This window comes from Rhincodon typus, chromosome 3, assembly GCF_021869965.1.
Source record: "Rhincodon typus isolate 14 chromosome 3, sRhiTyp1.1, whole genome shotgun sequence".
Lineage (NCBI taxonomy): Eukaryota > Metazoa > Chordata > Chondrichthyes > Orectolobiformes > Rhincodontidae > Rhincodon > Rhincodon typus.
In genome coordinates this window covers 100,241,211-100,262,219 of record NC_063334.1, presented here as the reverse complement: position 1 = coordinate 100,262,219, position 21,009 = coordinate 100,241,211, and the positions used below count along the sequence as shown (strand labels likewise).

Genomic DNA, 21,009 nt, shown 5'->3' with positions numbered 1-21,009 from the left:
TGATGCTGCTTGGCCTGCTGTGTTCATCCAGCTCTGCACCTTGTTGTAACAAAAAAAAAAAAAAATCATGTTTTAAATGGATGACCTCTGATTTTTAAACAAACTCCCATGCAAAGGAAACAACATTAATGAATTTTAAACATGCCTGTGTACGGGGTGCATACGTGGGTGGTTCCTCTGTAGGCTTCATAATAGCGGGTTGTGTACTAGGCAAAGGACGCTTTTCAGCATTTCCTGGTGGTGCCTGAGTAATCAGGAAAAAGTATGCATTTTTATACAAAATAAATCAGCAGCAACATCATGGAACTTCACTTGAATATAAAAGTATTAGCTCTGCTCCGCAAATCTCAAACTGTGAACTAGGACTGGCAGAAATATGCTCATCACGTCAGTATATCTTTGAGATCTCTGCCTAGAGGTGGCAGTTATTTATCAAACCTTGGCAAAGTACCAAATTTTTTAAAAAATCTATACAATGGGTAGGGCAAGGGGGCTAAACTCTACTTCAGCCAGAATGGGAGGAGATCAACCCCATGCTTTTGGCATTAATCTGATTCACATGCAAACTATCTCATCAAGAGTTGTCCAGCAGCTCACGTTAGTATTCACTCCAAATCTATTTTCCTTTTCACTGAAGTCCCAAATTCCAACAAGCATGCAATAAGGGCATGATAGTAATCATGGGTGACTTTAATTTACACAGACTGGAAAAACCAAACTAGCAATGGTAATTTGGTGGAGGATCTCTTGGACTACACTTGTGATGGTTTTTAAGAGCAACACATTGGTAGCCTGTTCTCTGGTTAGATCCTCAAAGTGTCTGTTGAAACACCAGAATTGAACAAAATCACTATTAGGAAGAAAATTGTGGTAGGGAAATTAATAGGACTGACAAATCACCAGGGCCTGCTAAACTATAAATTGCAGAATAGTAAAAAGGTAGTAGTCATGGAAATACTGGACACGGTCGTGGTCATCTTCCAAAATTATACAGGCTTTAGAGCAGTTTCTACAGACCAGTGGGTAGCAAACGTAACCCCACTATTTTGAAAGAGAGGGAGAGAAAACGCCAGAATTACAGACCAGTCAGACTTGCATCAGTAGTAGGGAAAATGCGGGAGTCTATTTAGAAAAGATTGATAACAATATTTAGGAAGCATTAACAGAGCTGGACAAATTCAGCATAAAAAAAAAAAAAAAAAAAAAATTATGACAGGCAAATCATGCTTGACAAAGGAGTTTTGTGAGGATGCAATGAGTAAAATAGATAAACCAGTGATGTTGTGAATTTGGACTTTCAGAAAGCTTTTGATAAAGAACCTCATAAGCAGTTAGTGAACAAAGTTAAAGCACATTGGCTAGGGGTAAAATATTGGCATGAGAATAAAAGGGTCTTTTTCCAAGTAGCAGGCAGTGGCTAGTGGGGTACCGCAAGGATCAGCCTTGCCCCCAGCTACTCATGCAGTGTATAAAATGACCTGGATAAGGGAAGTAAATGCAAAATTTCCAATTTTACATATGACACAAAAATCAGTAGGGATTCAGACATGTGAGAAGGCTCCAAGGAGACTTCAAAGGTGATTTGAAGTGTGTGGGCAGACACATGACAGATGCAATAAAGGTTTAAAAAAAAACAAAGTTGCTATAGACCATAGTCCTACTAGACCATAGGATGACGCTCTCATTAGAGACACAACTGGGGTGGTTCAACTGAACCAAGAGGAGACATTGAGAAAGCACGACCTTTGTGGTAACTGCAGCCGGTGTAAAACGTGAACTAATGCTCTTTGGTGTGAAAAGTAGAAAAGGAAGAGTATTATTCAAATAGATATATTGAGAAGTGTGGAATGTACAGAAGTAATGAATGGTGTTCAAGGGCACACCAATGAAAGTAAACAGGCAAATGTAGCAAGCAATATTCGCCTTTGTTGCGAACAGCTTAGAGTTCAAAAGTTGGGATGCCTTATTGCAATTATATAGGGCCTTGGTGAGACCACACCTGGAGTAACACATGCAGTTGCAGTCTCTCTAACCAAGGATATACTCACCAGAGTGGGTACAGCAGTGGTTCACTAGGTTGATGGCAAGAAAGCAAGACTGTCCTGAGGAGAGTTTTATTTTGACTGGGCCTGTATTCACTGAAATTGGGGGTTGGTGGAATCTGATGGAAACTGACTGGGCTGGACTAATTATATGCAGGGAGGATGTTTTGCCTGGGGTGTTCCTCCTGGTTGGGGAGTCTAAGACCAAGGGACACAATTTCAGGATACAGTGTAGACCATTTAGGACTGAGATCTTTGAATCACAACAGTACAGATAGAAGCCATTTGGCCCATTAAACAGCTCCCATCCAGACCAAACCGCACCCCCACCCCCCACCCTATCCCATTACCCCTCATTTACCATGGCTAAATGCCTAGACTGCCCACACTGGGACACTACAAGGAAATTTAGCTTGGCCAATGCACCTAACCTACACATTTGACTATGGCAGGAAACCAGAGCACCCAGCAGAAATCCACACAGACATGGGGGAAGCATGTAAACTCCACATAGACAGACAGTCACCCAATTCTGGAACTAAACCCAGGTTCCTGGCACCGTGAGGCAGCAGTGCTAACCGATGTGCCGCTGTGCTGCCCTTCTTTACTCAATAGTACAGAAAGCTGCAGTGGCCAAGTCACCGAATATATTCAAGAAAGGTATAGTTACATTTTCAGATTTTAAAAGAAAAGGGTAAGGAGGAAAATAGTGGAATGTGGCATCAAGGTAAAAGGATCAGCCATAGCCATAATGATAGATTGTGCAGGCTTAAGGGGCTGAATTGCCTATGCTCCTAATTACTATGTTTTTATGAGGATTGAAGTTTCACGCGGGGACAAAAATGGCTACTTTAATATCTAAGCACACAGACTATTTTGGGAAGAAGAAAATTTAATGATGAAATGATTAACTTGGTAAATGGGGAGTTTCAGGAACTGGGGTCTTCAAATGCTGAAAAATATAAATTGGAGTATATATCAAATTATCTCTATCAGCATCACCTGCCTTCTCTAGTTTAAAAGAGAAGTGGTGATGCCATTGTGTACAATTCAGGACAATAAGACTCTCAATTCTGTACTCAAATGTTGTTACTTACAACTGGCCTTTCTAATTTAATTCTCTTTTCAATTCAAGTCCTTTGTCTGATTGTTCAATGCAATTGCTACACCATATTTTAGGACCAAACAGCAAAGCTGAAATTCTCATACCGTCCGTCCATCTGTAAAAGGATTGTATTCCTCTAATGCTGGTGGAGGATTTCTCGTTACTTGTGTAACTGATGGATCCTGGGAAAGAAAACAATAAGAATCAACACATGAAGTGTCATTGTATTATGAAAATAACTGCCAATCATTACTGTTCACCTAACAGAAAGAAGTTTGTAAAGCAGAAAAATCAGGAGTCAGTCCTTTCTCAATTTTACATTTACTCACTTCAAAACAATTATTGACACTGGATTGTGAAGTTAAGACCTACCTGCAAGGCATTACCCAATGAGCGGCCTGAGTTTTGGACACATGCCTTCTTGCATACAATTAATGGACTTTTTTTTTAAAAAGAAAAACAAACCAGCAACGTAAAAGTTATATTCAGAAAAATATTTCAAAACAAACTGATGACTTCTTATATTTGATGCTTTTCCACAACAACTTCCAATAATCTTTTGTCACACCTTTTTATGGACAATCGGACAATTAATGACCTAGAATCAGAGTCATACAGCATGGAAACAAACCCTTTGGTGCAACTAATCTATAATCAAAATGTTTTCTCAAATTAAAATGAGTCCCACTTGCCTGGGTTTGGCCCATACCCCTCCAAACCCTTCCTATTCACGCACTTATCCAAATGTCTTAAACGCTGTGATTGTACCTGCATCCAGCAGCTCATTTCACACACAAACCACTAAAAAAAAAAAAGGTGCCCCTCGTGTCTTTAAAATTTTCTCCTCTCACCTTAAAATATATCCCCTGGTTTTGAACTCAACCACTCAAGGGAAAAGACCCTTGCTATTCACCTTATCAAGGCCTCTCAATTTAATAAACTCGGGATGCAGGTCATCAGTTCCAAGGAGATTTGTCATCACTTAGTCCCATTCATTTTTTCAGTATCAGAATAAGTGCTAATACATGTCTACCGAAGTTCCTTAGGATTGTGTCCTGTTACTGTTTCTTCCATTCATTCATGGGATGTGGGGGTCAATGGCTGGCCAGCATATCTTGCCCGTCCCTAGTTGCCCTTGAGAGCCGCTACTGTCCTCCTGTGTGGATTGACCCACGATGCTATTAGGGAGGGAATTCTAGGATTTTGACCCAGCAACAGTGAAGGAACGGCAATATATTTCCAAGTCAGGATGGGGAGTGACTTGGAGGTGGTGTTCCCATATGTCTGCTGCTCTCATCCTTCCAGATGGAGGTGGTCGTGGGTTTGTAAGGTACTGTGAGGATCTTTGGTGAATTTCTGCAGTGCGCAGTGCACACTGCTACTACTGAGCATCAGTGGTGGAGGGAGTGGATGCAGTGCCAATCAAGTGGTCTGCTGTGTCCTGGATGGTGTCAAGCTTCTTCAGTGTTGTTGGGGTTGCACTCATCCAGGCAAGTGAGGAGTTTTCCATCACACTCCTGACTTGTGCCTTGTAGATGGTAGACAGGCTTTGGGGAGTCACTCGCTGCAATATTCCCAGTTTCTGGCCTGCTCTTGTAGCCACTATGTTTATGTGGCGAGTCCAATGGAGTTTCTGATCAATGATAACCCCCAGGATGTTGATAGTGGGGGATTCAGTGATGGTAACACTATTGAATGTCAAGGGGTGGTGGTCATAGTCTGGCATGTGTGGCACAAATGTCACTTGCCACTTGTTAGCCCAAGCCTGGATATTGTCCAGGTCTTGTTGCATTTGAACATGGCTTCAGTATCTGAGGGGTCACGAATAATGCTGAACATTGTCGAACATCCCCACTTCCGACCTTATGATGGAGGGAAGGTCATTGAAGAAGCAGCTGAAGGTGGTTGGGCCTAGGACACTACACTGAGGAACTCCTGCAGAGATGTCCTGGAGCCAAGATGAGTGACCTCCAACAATCATGACCATCTTCCTATGTGTCAGGTACGACTCCAACCACCGGAGAGTTTGCCCCGTTACCCATTGATTCCAGTTTTGCTAGGGGTGCTTGATGCGACACTTGGTGAAATGCAGCCTTGACATCAAAGGGCTGTCACTCTGCCCTTACCTCGAATTCAGCTTTTTTGTCCTTGTTTGAACCAAGGCTGTAATAAGGTCAGGAACTGAGTGGCCCTGGCAGAACTCAAACTGGGTGTCACTGGAGTAGGTGCTGCTTGATAGCACTGATGACGACGACATCTTCATTGCTTTACTGATGATTGAGAGCAGACTGATGGGGAGGTAATTGGCCAGGTTGGATTTGTCCTGCTTTTTGAGTACAGGACATACTTGGGCAATTTTCCACATTGTCGGGTAGATGTTGTAACTATACTGGAACACCTTGGCTAGGGGAGCAGCAAGATCTATAGCACAAGTCTTCAGTACTATTGCTGGAATGTTGTCAAGGCCCATAGTCTTTGTAGTATCCAGTGTCTCCAACCAGTTTCTTGAAATCACATGGAGTGAATCGAATTGGCTCAAGACTGGTATATGTAATGCTGGGGACCACTAGAGAAGGCAGAGATCGATCATCCACTAGGCACCTCTGGCTGAAGATTGCCACGAATGCTTCAGCCTTATCATCTTTTGCACTGATGTGCTGGCCTCAATCATTGAGGATGGGGATATTTGTGGAGCCTCCTCCTTCAGTGAGAAGTTTAATTGTCCGCCACCATTCACAACTGGATGTGGCAGGACTGCAGAGAACACAACACAAGAACACAAGAACTAGGAGCAGGAGTAGGCCGTCTGGCCCTTCGAGCCTGCTCCGCCATTCAATAAGATCATGGCTGATCCTTTCCTGGACTCAGATCCACTTACCCGCGTTCTCACCGTATCCCTTAATTGTTCAAAAAAAAATCTACCTTTTTTTTAAAAAAAAAAGCGTTTACTGAAGTAGCGTCAACTACTTCACTGGGCAAGGAATTCCATAGATTAACAACCCTCTGGGTGAAGGAATTCCTTCTCAATTCAGTCCTAAATCTGCTCCCTCTAATCGTGAGGCTATGCCCTCTTATCCTAGCTTCACCTGCCAGTGGAAACATCCTCTCTACTTCTATCTTATCTATTCCCTTCATAATTTTATATGTTTCTATAAGATCCCCCCTCAATCTTCTGAATTCCAATTAATATAATCCCAATCTACTCAGTCTCTCCTCATAAGCCAACCCCCTCAACTCCGGAATCAACCTAGTGAACCTCCTTTGCACCCCCTCCAGTGCCAGTACATCCTTTCTCAAGTAAGGAGAACAAAACTGCACACAGTACTCCAGATGTGGCCTCACCAGCACCTTGTACAGCTGCAACATAACCTCTCTGCTTTTTATTTCAATCCCTTTAGCAATGAAGGGCAAAATTCCATTTGCCTTCCTAATTACTTGTTGTACCTGCAGACCTACCTTCTGTGATTCATGCACAAGGACACCCAGGTCCCTCTGCGTAGCAGCATGCTGCAACTTTTTACCATTCAAGTAATAATCCTTTTTACTATTACTCCTACCAAAATGTATGACTTCACAGTTATTTACATTGTATTCCATCTGCCAGACCTTTGCCCACTCACTCAATGTATCTATGTTCCTCTGCGAAGTTTCACAGTCCTCTGCACACTTTGCTTTGCCACTCATCTTAGGGTCATCTGCAAACTTTGACACCCTACACGTGGTCCCCAGCTCCGAGTCATCTATATGAGCTGAGTTGGTTGTGGGATTGTTTAGCTCTGCGTCACATGCTGCTTCCGCTGTTTGGCGTACAAGTAGTCTTGTTTTGTGGCTTCACCAGGTTGATACCTCATCTTCAGGTATGCCTAGTGCTGCTCCTGGCATGCCCTCCTGCATTGAACCAGGGTTGTTCCCCTGGCTTGATGGCAATGGTTAAGTAGGAGATATGCCAGGCTATGAGATTAGATTGTGCTGGAGTACAGTTCTGCTGTTGTTGATGGCCGACAGCGCATCATGGATGCCCAGTCTTGAGTTGCTAGATCTGTGCAAAGTCTGTCCCATTTAGCACTGTGGTAGTGCCACACAACACGATGGGGGCTGTTCTCAATGAGAAGACAGGACTTCGTCTCCACAAGGACTGTGCGATGGTCACTCTTACCGATACTGTCATGGACAGATGCAACTGCAGCTGGCAGGTTACCAAGGAAAAGGTCAAGTACGTTTTTCTCTTGTTGGTTCCCTCACCACCTGCCTCAGATCCAGTCCAGCAGCTATGTCCTTTAGGACCTGACCAGCTCGATCAGTAGTACTGCTGCCAAGACACTGTTGGTGGTGGGCATTGAAATCCCCTACCCAGAGTACATTTTGTGCCCTTGCCATTCTGAGTACTTTCTCTAAGTGTTGTTCAACATTGAGGAGTACTGATTCATCAGCTGAGGGACAACGGTATGTGGTAATCAGCAGGAGATCTCCTTGCCCATGTTTAGCTTGGAGCCATGAGATTTCATGGGGTCGGGAGTCAATGTTGAGGGCTCCTACAGCAACACCCACCCGTGTCTGTATACTACTATGCTGCCACCTCTGCTGGGTCTGTCCTGCCAGTGGGACAGGACATATCCAGGGATGGTGACGGTGGCGTCTGGCACATACTGGTACTCAGAGTCATACGTTACAGACAAGGTCAGGCTGTTGCTTAACTAGTCTGGTAAGACAACTCTTCCAATTTTGGCACTAACCTCAAGAGGTTAGTGAGGAGGATTCTGTAGGATCGACAGGGCTGTTTCTGCCTTGGTCTTCTCCAGTGCCTAGGTCGATGCCAGGTGATACATCCAGTTTCATTTCTTTGAGACTTTGTAGCAACTGGTACAACTGTGTGGCTTGCTGGGCCATTTCAGAAGGCAATTGAGAGTCAATCGCATGCTGTGGGTCTGGAGTCACATGTAGGCTAGGGGAGGGTGGCAGATTTCCTTCCCTGAAGGACATTCGTGAACACATGGGTTTTTCTGACAATCGGCAATGATTTCATGGTCATCAGTAGATCCTTAATTCCAGACTTTATTTATTGAATTCAAATTCTACCATCTGCAGTGGTGGGATTCGACCATGGGTCCCCAGAACATTAGCTGGGTTTCTGGATTAACAGTCTAGTTACAATATCACTAGGCCATTTTCAGCTTCGTTATCAATAACTTTCTCTCCAGCGAGGATATATTTGCAATGATTACACAATGTCCAGTACCATAGGACAACAATTTCCATTTTTACCCAAAAATATTATGAAAAATACCACACTTAATTACAGATCAGGAAAACTGGTATGCAAAAATCCCAAAATAACCAACATTCTTTGGATCACACAAGGATTACATATTAATTATAGTTTAGCTCCATAAGTTAGATCTTTCTATGACCTCATGATTTCTCAGTACTCATTTGTCTTAAATCGCTAAACCAAGGTATTTAAAACCTCCTGAATCCAGACTTACAATGTCAAGATTCTACATTAATCTTAAATTTTCTTTTCCCTCACCCACAGGATCCATGGTGGGTCTACCTATAGCAGTTCAATGCAGCTCATCACTATGTTCAAGTGCAACTAAGGATGATCAATAAATGCTGACCCTTCCAGAGTGCCCAAATCTGAATAAGGAAGATAATAGAGGAAGACCTCTATCTCTAGTCTTAAATTGAGAATGTTTTGTCATCCACCTTTCAGTGTAATTTATTCAAGCTGTAGCTTCAACTTGCATATGACTACTGATAAGATCTCTCTTGCACTCAGAATTCTGAATGTTCTCATGCAAGAGTCATATGCGTGCCCATTACTAGAACTCTCTGTGAAAGCTTATTTAAGAGCAATGGTATCTCAGTACAGACTACATCAGCACTAAAAAAAAGCCTTATTTCACATTTAATTTTTGCTTGGAATTAGCACAATGTGACCTCTAACATGTGGTCATCCCCGAAGCCAAGGCAAGCAGGACTTCAATACTCCTGGACTTCGATTTTTTCCATGGTCTTACTGAACAGTGGAGCATGTTTGCGGGGCTTATTGGCCCATTGCTGTTTCTATAATTAATCAATTCATAATGGTGTTTACTAAAGAAGCCTGGTTAATGGAACTTTTTCTTTATCCCAATATAACAAATGCATAAATGACTGACCACATCAGGAACTGGGTAAAATAATTAAAATATGTGCAATCTGTGGAGTAATGGGACGAGGGAAAAATACTCATCATCCATCTCACTTCTAAAAATCAAGTACAATTGAACACAATTAAAAACGACCACTGAACGAGGAATGTCCGGATCAAATTTCTGCTTTAATTTTGTACATGCACAGTCTATTGAAGTCCATGACAGATTTCCTCTTCCATTTGTCAAAATCTAATCATGACCATGACTTGTAGGCATCCAACAGATTATACTTATGGTAAATTTTACTCATGAAACTCAATCTTGCTTCAATTCCAAACGTTAGTTGTCCCGCTCACAAAAACACTTCATAACAAAAGTCAAATTTAAAGTGAAGTGGCAATGCCAAGGCTGGAATAGTAATGTCACTAGGTTAGTAATCCAGAACCCTTGGCTAATGTTCTGGGTATATGGGTTTGAATCCCACATGGAATTCAAATTTCATCATCTGCCAAATTTAAAAATAACTAGAATAGTTAGGGTAATGGCGACCTTGCAACCACAGTCAATTGTTGTAAAAACCCACCTGGTTCACCAATATTCTTTAGGGAAGGAAATCTACCACCCCTACCTGGTTCGGCTGGCACTTGACTCAGCCCCCAACATTGTTGTTGATTCTCAACTGCCCTCTGGGCAATTAATGATGGGTAATAAATGCTAGGCTACTCAGTGACATCCATGTCCCATGAGCAAATATTTAAAGAAATCTTGCTGCCTCTTTGATCTGTAGCCAGTGTCCACTTGATTCTTCCATTTGTCATCAAGATCAGACTCTGACAACATTAGATGCTAATCATATCCTGATAATTTACATTCACTTTCAGTCAGTCATTCTTCACAAAAAGCTATTTGCATTGTAATTTTCTGTCTTAAAATGAGTTGCTAGATCAGCCTTGTCAATTAATACTTCACAATAGATTTATCCCTGTAGTGACTGTAATGAGGTCAGCCAGGTGGACCTCACAGAATAAGTTTCCTGATTGGGCTGTTAACCCATTTGGGTTGACAGATATAAACAGGAGTCAGAGGTTCTGTTCATTCAGAGCTGGCTCTGGAGGATGCAAGACCAGTGTCAAGTGCTATGCACTTGTAAACAAAGAGTGACTTGGTGAGGGGATACTGGCCTCAATACTGGTTATTTCAATCCCCTGAAACAGGGAATGATGATCATTTAAATTGTCGAAATAGATTTGTGATCACAAATGAAAGTGTAATTTCTTTTTTCTGGACCTGGAGTCTCAACGAAAGGCTTACTAACTATACATTTCAAATGTTCATCTTTGTTACTGTTTAAATAAAACAGTTCACAGAAAAAAAAAGCAGTAGAGCTCTCACCTCAAAATAAAGTTTGTAACTAAATTGGTCAATTTTTTTCATAGATGATGGGATTGGCATTCTATAAATTTTATTTTATTGATAATTTGATACAATGTCATTGTCAAATATATTTGGTCACTTCTCCATTTGTGGACTGCAAGACTGCTTTGCTCCTCTCTTTTACCCAATGTAAAAGTTTTAGTCCCACGACTATAAACGTAGTATCAGTCTCTCAAATGATGATGGCAACATTTGACGTGCTCACATTAAAATAATTCCTGCCAATGTTCGTTATAAAAATGAACTGAAAAATCCAGCCTGTGAATTGTGCAGTTGCAAGCATCATGACAAATCAAAATCCAGTATTGGTCTGTAGAAGTTCAACATTGGAATTTAGGAGAATGAGAGGAAATCTAATTGAAGAAGGTATACAAGATGCTAAAGGGGATTAACAAAGTAGACCCTCATCCACAGGGGAGGCAATGGCTTAGTGGTATTATTACTGGACTGTTACTCCACAGACCTAAATAATGTTCTGGGAACCTGGGTTCGAATCCTGCCATGGCAGATGGTGGAATTTGAATTCAATAAATATTTGGAATTAAAGATCTAATGATGACCATTAATCCATTGTTAATTATCAGAAAATCTCATGTGGTTCACTAACATCCTGTAGGGAAGGAAACTGCCATCCTGACCTGGTCTGGCCTACATGTGACTCCAGACCCACAGCAATGTGGTTGACTCTGAACTGCCCTCTAGGCAATTAGGGATGGGCTATAAATGCTGCCTAGCCAGCGATGCCCTTCTCCCATGAATGAATAAAAGAAAAAAAGACATACAAAAGAACCCCTCCCCAATGTAGGGCAATCTGGAATAAGGAGTCATAGCTTTTGGATAAGATGATAGGTAACAGATTTACTTTTTTCAAAGGCCTGTGAACTGTGGAATTCAGTATCGAGTTTAGTAGATGATGCGATACTCAGTACATTTGAAAAGGAGATAGATTTTTAAATTAGGAACAGGTTGAAGTGTTTTGAAGAGCAGACAGGAAAGTAGAATGGAGACCATGAGGAGATCAGCCATAAGTCATTAAATGGCAGAGTAGGCAAGAAGCTGAATTGCCTACTCCTTATGTTCTGTACTTATTAAAAAGGAATATTTCTGCCCAAATAACAAAATTTCAAACTAACCAAATGATAGTTTTTTTTTAATATTTCTAGAAGGCACAAATACTACAATAATGAACATCTAACATAAGAATCAAAGTTAACATCTAGTTCAAAGATTATTAGGCCAACAGGTTTTATAAGCTTGTCAGAAAAATTAATGAGTTTATAGATTCTTGATGGTAATTATTAAAGGAGGAAAAAATTTTATTGTCAAATTGCAACTTAGCAGGAAAATCATCTGCCAACACAAGCATGGGTAACCAATCCGGTGTTGACTGCAGGTGGTTTTCACCTTGAACCCATAAAAGTTTTGACTCCAAGTTCCATTCCAGAAACAAACACGTACTCTAGACTAATACCCCAGTACTAAGATATTGCTAGACAATCAGCACTGCCCTCTTTAGGATGCAATGTTAAACAAAAATAACCATCTGTTCTTTCAGATATTAGTTAACAGATTCTTAGCACCATTTGAATAACAGCAGGGCAAAGTTCAGTGGCCCAGGCAATATTAAATTGTTAAGCCACAACACTAGAAATCATCTGGGATGTGGCAATCACTTGACCAACATTTATTGCCCATCCCTATTTGCCCTTGAGAAGGTGATGGTGAGGTGCATTGTTTAACCGTTGTAGTCCATGTGGTGTGGGCAGACTTACTGCGCTGTTAAGAGTGGGAATTGCAAGATTTTGACCCAGTGACACTGAAGAGGATGGCGATATAACTTCAAGTCAAGATGGCACGTGGCTGGAAGTGGAAGTGCTCCTACTTGTTACCCTTATTTTTGTTATAGCAAGGCTTGGGAAGTACTGTTAAAGATGAGCCAACTGGCTACAACCAAGTTCATAGATTTCCTAAGGCAACATTATTCATGTAATAAACTTAATAGCAGTAGCAGGAGAAAGGACAGGTAACAGTTTTGAAAACTGGAATAGATACATTTTAAAAAAGGAAAAAAAAAGGTCAGCAGCAGACATTCTGCTGCCAATTTTATTAGGGAAGTACAATTTAAAGCAATTGGATACATTGTTTTTAAATAATTGTATGAAATTTTAACCTTTCCTTTTTGGAAGCGTTGTAAAATTAGTTTTCCAGCCACGAGGTTCTGAAATAGCCATTGGATGTCTGGTTACCACTTTCTTGCAGGAAACGATTCATATTCTATTTACAAGTTTGCTGATAAGGTCAATTTTACAGTGTATGCAAGTTTAGGAATCACAACTTGTATATTGACTAGCAAATATAGATTTGTAGCAAGCGGCAGCAGTGAATTCCCTTGATGCCCAAAGAAGTACTCAAACCTTTTATCCAGATATTCTTCCTCCAATGTGACAAAAAATAGGCAGGGAACCAACTCAGAACTTAAACAATATAAAACATACATGCATTGCAATTTTTACTTCTTACTTCATCCAATTTAACTTCAACTCATGAACTTCGCTTCACTTTATTAATTCACATCTAAACTCTAACTTTAACTTTTGGCTTAAATCAAATACAATCATTTCTCCATATTCTTGAGGGCTCCGTTTCTGAGAACCCCCGCGAATAATGAAATTCACAATTGCGGAAGTTGTTAAAAATGGATTACAAATTCTCAAATTGTCATATGAAATGCTGTCAACATAACAACAGAAATTTGCAAGTGGTAGGAGATTAGGTGCTATTCCAAATAAATGCTTCTCACAGAAGTGAAAAAATATGTTTAGAACAAACGAAACAGAGATTGTTGGAGAAACTCAGCAGATCTGGCAGCATCTGTGGACAGAAAACAGGGTTAACATTTCGAGTTCAGTGACTCTTCTTCAGAATCTTAGAAAGGGAGGAGCAGAACTTCAAGGTGGAGTACCTAGAACATATGTTACAGTGAATTAAATGCTAAAATAAAAACAGAACTAGAGGCTGGAGATCACCGAAGGGTCACTGGACTTGAAACATCCACTGTTTTTTCTCCAAGATGCTGCCGGATTCAAGTTTCTCCAGCAATTTGTTTGTTTTTGTTTCAGATTTCCAGCATCCATAATAAAAAACCGAAAGAACTGCAAATGCTGTAAATCAGGAAGAAAAACAAAGTTGCTGGAAAAGCTCAGCAGGTCTGGCAGCATCTGTGAAGGAAAAAACAGAGTTAACGTTTTGGGTCCGATGACCCTTCCTCAGAAGCTGAGCTTTTCCAGCAACTTTGTTTTTGTTCCAGCATCCATAGTTCAGTTTTACTAAAAATATTGAAAGGACAGGGCCTAGCAGAGGTTCCATGGTAACACCATTTAGTTGGCATTCATGGTCTTAGAACTTAAGTCAACTGCACAAGTTGCCATAAGTTCAACAAATATTGATTCATAGAAACAGTGGTGGGCCTACATTACCAGAAGATAGCACTACAGTGCAAATGTCCATGGCTTCAGCGAGAAGATTTACTTTGGTATTTCTTGTTAGTTGTCTTGATGACTGGAATATGAAAAACTTCAAAATGTCCGTCTTCAGCATTACATTAGTTCTATACTAAAAGTGTAGATTTATAGTCTTTTGCTTTTCAGAGAAAGATAGAATTTAGACATAGTGCAGCCTTAGCCTGTTAGAACAGATCAAGGAGTTGGATAGTACAGAGAGATGCATTCCTGATCTCCAATGTAAAAGTCAGTCTTGAGCCCATCAGCTCAGAAGAGAGCTACTCCATAACTATGGTATGTTACGAACAGCCCTAATTGATTCAAAAAAAGAGGGACCATTCCCATCTGGGAGAATGGCCAAAAGCTCTCTGGATAGAACAATCTGACAGCACCACCAGGATCCAACAGCAGCCATTCTGCAAGAAAGGAGAGCGACAGAGTGACTGAGCCCAGACTCAGAGGTAGATCCAGAATTTTAGACAAAAAACCCCACAGCAGATGTGTGCCCTGAAGAGATTGGCGCTCCTGTGTCCTTACCCAACGATAGCTCATTGTTGCTGGAACCTCCCCTGCCATATGCAAAATAGCAGCTGAGGCTGTGCGAGTCAGGTCAGCATTGGGCAGGAAGCACAACTCTATAGTTCCAAACGTAAAATTGTATGTACGCGTTACCCCAATCTCCACTGCCACAAGCAGCATTGTTCACTGGATTTGATCATTTAAATATTTTTGTGAGGGACACAGAGACAGAGAGAGAAAAAACAAATTTGTAATAAGCTCCTAATACTGAAAATTTGGCTTGCAAGGATAGTGGTTAGGCACCATTTCTTCTGTCCGTTGCCAATTTATAACGCATACATGTTCTATTTACAATGTTGCAACTGGCATTAAACACATCTTTGTTAATTCACTAATACCCAAGGTGAGTTCTTGAAAAAATGAAATTTCCAAGGGCTAAGATATGTAACAACAAAAGACAGTACCTCTCACAGCACAATTAATCTTGTGCTGTCTTGCTATGAAAGAACACATATGAGAGATGATAGTTGGGATCACGAATAGTTATTCAGGTGCCCATGGATAACCTTGTTTTAAAATTTCAAAATAAGTCCGAGGTGAGTAGAAGAAAATAGGAAGAGACTCAGATTAAGTAATTTGAAAATAGAAGTTAGATGAAACAAAGCCACAAATCTAATCAAGCCATACAAGTGCGAAGACAAAATAAATTCATGAACTACAGAAACTATGTGATTCTGTAGCTTGGATATGAAGCATACTGCAAAGTCCAAAATAATTCAGAGAGCAGGAAGCAAATTAAGGATTTCATCATTACTGGAAGAATAGAAATAATTTGATGGTACTGCTGTATTTCTAATTTATGAGACTTTAAGTCTGTAAGCTACAAGACGAGTCATGATATTAGTTTTCAAGGTAGAAAAGATGGAACGTGCAGGTAAAAGAATCGAAGCAGAGATTACACGAGGCACACTCGCATCCTTTATCACGAGCAACAGACAGGAAACAAAAAAAAGAAATAGCTACAAAGGTTAGCCATTATAGACATTTGCACTTTTGCTTTCTCTTTGAAAAATTGCAGAGCTCTCAAGACTTGTAATGGCATCTTGGATTTGAAAAAAGGTAAACAATAAATATATACAATTTATGTAGCAAAACCTTAACAACATCCAGGCTTGGGCTGACAGGTGAAAAGTAATATTTGCAGCCAACCTCCAACATGAGAGGATCTAACCATTACCTCACTGTTCAATGGTATTATTATTGCTGAACGACAGTCCTTTCTGCTTTAATGTGACAGTTGCGTTCTTGTGCCACCTTGCGCTATAGAAAATTGCACAAAAACAAACACAGGGCTTATGGAAAAAAAAAAAAGAGCTGGGTCAGATCACCAAAAATATTACTCAAAATCAAAACAAATATAGTAGTTAGCCTAACAAAGGATAGCACAGTTTAAATAAATGTTAAATTCATATCTAATAATGAAATAATACAGTAAATTTAATACTTTACCTTGAAAAAGTTTGAAGACAACTTGATGGGACAGGAGGGTGGTTTTGAGGTTGCTAAGTCATTAGTATGGGGACTGAGGGTCATCATCATCACCACCTTCACGTGCAGCTGTGGTTGCAGAGTTAGGATGAAAAATTGTTAATCTCGAAGTGGATGGCTGTGGTTCACTGTCTTCTGACTGTTTCTTGGGGGTTGGCTTAAAAAAAAGACATCTACTGTTTGCTGCTTTGCCATTTTTCTTCTTCATAAGGAAGCTGTTCACAGGGTGCCAAATAAGACCTTATTCCACAAACTTCTATCCTGCTGCGTACTGTATTGTAATCATTGTCTCCTAAGAGCTGCAACTGCTTCTCAACTTCCCTCAGGATAGAAGACAAAGAGAAGCGGAAAGTTCTCATGGTGCTGCATCCTGGACTTCATCTCCAGCTTCCATTTCCCCCTCAGCAACAACCTGTTGTAGATCAGCTGTAGAGAGAGATCTTCACAATGGGACTCAAGCTGGGCTTCAAAATCCTCACTCGATGTGTGATGTCGACACAGAGACTCTGTTGGTGTAAACACTGTATTCCTCCGTGCACTGCGACACTTCGTGTTGGGGATGGAATAACATAATAGCCAACACACGTACGTGAAAGTTCACATTTTACAAAAAGTGCTCACCTACTCAACAACTGCATTACAGCCAACTTGTGTTGGCAAAACACACATAATAGCAGAAAGGGCTGTATTAACATTCTGGGGGTTACCAGACCAGTAATACTTATACTGTGCAAAAGACAAAGTTCACCTTTAAGAGCAGTTTCTGCCCGTTTAATTTTTCCAGACCCCTCATAATTTTGTATATTATTAAACCTGTTTCACTAACCATACTCTACCTCAGCTTCTCCAATCTATATAATTGAAGGTCCTCATTCCTGGAACTCCTCTAACAAATTTTCTTTTGCACTTCTTTCATACAAGTTTAACACAAGTTACTTGGTTTTGTACTCTTATGCCGCTATTTAGAAAGTCAGTGATTTCATGTTCTTCATTATTGCTCTCAGTCCACCCTGTCACTTTCAATGATTTGCTTATATGTACACCTCCAGCTGCCTTTACTGCTTCATGTCATTTGACTGGTACACTTATTTTTACAGTTCCTGTTTTGAAGTTTGTCCACCATTCACCAATTTGTCACTTCACAATATTTCCAAGTTTTAACCTTTAGAAAAGGTTGAAATCATGCATTGCTCCAAGTCTAGAACAGTTTAACAGTCCAGAGAAACCCATCCAGTTTTTCCCATCAGTCAATTTTACATTCGCCTTGCTACTATCCTTTTGTATTTCATGAGCTGTTGACTGTCACAGACATACATAGAACATAGAACAGTACAGCACAGTACAGGCCCGTCGGCCCACGATGTTGTGCCGAACTTTTACTCTAATCCTAAGGTCTATCTAACCTCCACCCCGACCTTATACTATCATCCATATGCCTATCTAGTAGCCATTTAAATGCCCCTAATGAGGCCGACTCCACTGCCCTATACAGAGCAACAGCACAGCAACTGTAGCCCAAGGAAGGTATCCTGCTCCACATGGGAACTTCTGGATGTTTCTCACATCTTGGATACCCACAAATCCACGAAGTGTTGCAGATTCAGCAGTTTGGACAAGTGTGGGCTTTGTCGATTATATGTTTAAATATTGTGTCTTCCCACAGCCTAAAAAAGTATGCAGAAAGCATGCCGGAGCCAGTGACCACCAGAACTAGAAGGCAATGGTTGAAAAAAATTAGGGGGTGCCCTTTCACAGGGAAAGGCAGGAGGTTTCCTCCACCTCCACCAAAAAGCCCGTCAATTTTATATGAAAGGCACAAGCTTAAATAAATGATTGGCACGTCAAGGTACGTCTCAGGTACAGTGATTAGTGACATGACCAAAGCAATTATATTTAAAGAAGCCAATCAAGAAGCAATCATGACCTACCTAGCCAATTGAAGACTGACGATGACCTGTTCATGCACCAAAGTTCAAGATGTCTCTGATCATGCACAGGAAGTTAGCACACGTAATAAGTGGTGATTTAATGTATAAGGAGGAAGCCCAATGGCAAGAGAATTTCTGTCAACAAAACAAGAAATCAATGCCCAGTCAACTGCTGTTGTAAACTGGTACCCTGAAGTAGATCAACTGAAATCCACTCCTTTTGTCAATTATTATGTCTTATGATAAATGTAATAATTTTTGCAAAATGTGTGGAAACATTTGTACCTCGAATGAGATGGCAAGAACTGCAGATGTTGGAGTCAGAGACAACACAGTATGGAGCTGGAGGAACACAGCAGGCCAGGCAGCATTAGAGGAACAGGAAAGTTGATGTTTTGGGTCGGGACCCTTCTTCAGAAATGAGGGGAAAGGGAGCTGGGAAATAAATAGAGAGGAGGGGTGGGGCTGGACAAGGTAGGTGGGATGGTGATAGGTGGATGCAGGAAGGGATTGGTGGGCTGGATAAGTGGGAGAGAAGATGGGCAGATGGTGTCAGGTCAAGGAGTTGGGTATGAGAGGGAGTGTTGGACGTGGGATGAGGCCAGAGTGGGGAGATTTTAAAGCTAGTGAATTCCATGCTTAGGTCATCGGTCTGTAGGCTCCCAAGGCGGGATATGAAGTGTTGCTCTTCCAGTTTGCATGTGGTGCCATTGTGACACTGGAGGAGGCCCAGGATGGACATGTCACCGAGGGAGTGGGGAGGGGGTAGTCAAAATGGTGGCGACTGGAAGGTGTTGTCGTTTGTCGAATAGAGAGCGCAGATGCTCTGCAAAACGGTCTCAGAGTCTACGCTCGTCTCACCGATGAACAGGAGGCCACATTGGGAGCAGTGGATACAATAGACCAACTTGAGGGGCATGCAGGTGAACTCCTGTCTGATATGGAACGTTTGTTTTTTGCCTTGAATGGAGGTGAGGGGGAAGGTATAGGGGCAGGTGTAACATTTCCTGTGGTTGGAGGGAAAGGTGCTGGGGGCGGTGGGGCTAGTGGGGAGTGTGGAGCGGACGAGCAGGTCATGGAGAAAGCGGTCCCTACGAAAAGGCAGAGAAGGGCGGGGAGGTAAATATCTCTTTGGTCGTGGGGTCAGATTGTAGGTGGCGTAAGTGGCGGAGAATGATACGTTGGACGTGGGAGGTTGGTGGGGTGATATATGAGGACAAGGTGGGGGGGGGGGGGTGTTGTCTTTATTTTTGTTGAGGGGATGGGAGGGCAGAAGTGCAGGAAATGCAAGAGATGCAGTTGAACATTTTCAATCACGATGGGGAAGGGGGGGCGTCAGGGAGAAAGAAAGAGTTACAATCCTTGAGAAAGGAAGACATCTGGGATGTGTCGGAGTGGAAAATCAAGATGCACAAACTTTTGAATTGAAGAGAGCAAATCTTGAATGTAATTGACTTTGGGTCTCAATTTTAAATAAAGGCAGAGGGGGCAGAGTCATTGAGTATTTTTAAGGCAGAGGTGTTTGATTTCATTGCCCAATATTTATCTAGGGTTATTGGGAGTAGGTAGGAAGGTGGAATTCAAAACATAACAGATCAGCTATAATCTTATTGAATAGCAGAGATGCTGGAGGCCAAATGGAATGAGGGAGCAGGTGATGCTTGTCTGTGAATTCAAGGTAATTGGGGGAGATTAGTAATGAGAAATTAGTGGTGTTGGAAGTTAGAATAAAACGCTAAACAGAAAAGCATTTGCCTTGACTCTAACCAACATTTAACTTCTTGCATTTTGCAATGGTAGCACAGAATAGTTAACTGATTTTAGTCAAAGATTGAGAACTAGGTGTTATTCTAACAAGAGGGTGATTGGATTCAAACAGAGATGGCTGAATTAGAATCGAAATTAAACTAATAGGCAATGATTACCTGTTTTCTGAATGCATACTGTACGACCAGTGGAAGAATGAAATAACCTAGGTTACTCTTTTCTAAGGTATAGCCTTCCTCATTCTGCCTTTGTATGATAGATATAAAAGCAGCAAAAATGTTTTCAGAAGTGGACACTTAAGATTTGATCAAATTAAACTTTCAAAGATTTACTATTATCAAATGATTTACTAACTGCCTATGGAGGTATAGTCAGATTTCAACAAATTCAGGAAGAGAAGATAAAGTTCCATGGAAGAGTACTTAATGGTTTTATGCCAGGCTGCAGAAATTCCCCAATCTGTGGTGCAATCTAAAACTATATGGCAAAGTATTGAGTTTAGGGCAGACCATTAGATTTCGCAAAATTCGCAGATAAAATACACAAGGCTAGACATTTGTTGGAAGCACCAAGAATATTCCTTTCTAGCAGGATTCATGGCGTGTATGGGGCAAATCAGCCCCATACCACAGAAAACAGAGGACAACGTTAATGGACTAGTGAGAAAGTTTAGATGCATGTTGCAGCCAACAACACAAAAAAAAGGAAGAATTTGAATTGAGAAGTGAGGACGCAATGTTTTTGACAATTGAGAAACAAAGGATTTGGGATTTACAATAAAAAAAAAAGTACCTCAAATGCCCTGCTCCCTCCACCCCCACTATTAGCTTTTTCGTCATCCGCTGCTTGTTCCTAAATTATTCACAATCCTTTGGCCTAGCACTAGTTTTCACCACTTGTGAGTTTCCTTGACAACTGTGTGTTAGCAAAACGTGGTTTAGCTTTCACAAAATCCTTTATGACTGCAGAGATAGTAGGAACTGCAGATGCTGGAGAATCCGAGACAACAAGGTGCAGGGCTGGATGAAC

The 21,009-nt window shown here is 41.1% G+C and overlaps 1 protein-coding gene across 2 annotated transcripts in view; it reads right to left on the bottom strand.

The window, feature by feature from the left end:
- The window catches only part of scamp1 (secretory carrier membrane protein 1), a 59,900-nt gene that overhangs the window by 24,289 nt on the left and 14,602 nt on the right, over positions 1-21,009 (bottom strand). The window contains exons 2-3 of one of the 2 annotated variants that reach the window (XM_020530600.2): positions 3,252-3,329; positions 146-244 (exon numbers count right to left, since the gene is read on the bottom strand). In XM_020530600.2, coding sequence (XP_020386189.1) covers positions 146-244; positions 3,252-3,329 — 177 coding nt within the window. The remainder of the gene's footprint in view (positions 1-145; positions 245-3,251; positions 3,330-21,009) is intronic. The other variant, XM_048620425.1, reaches the window with a different exon arrangement.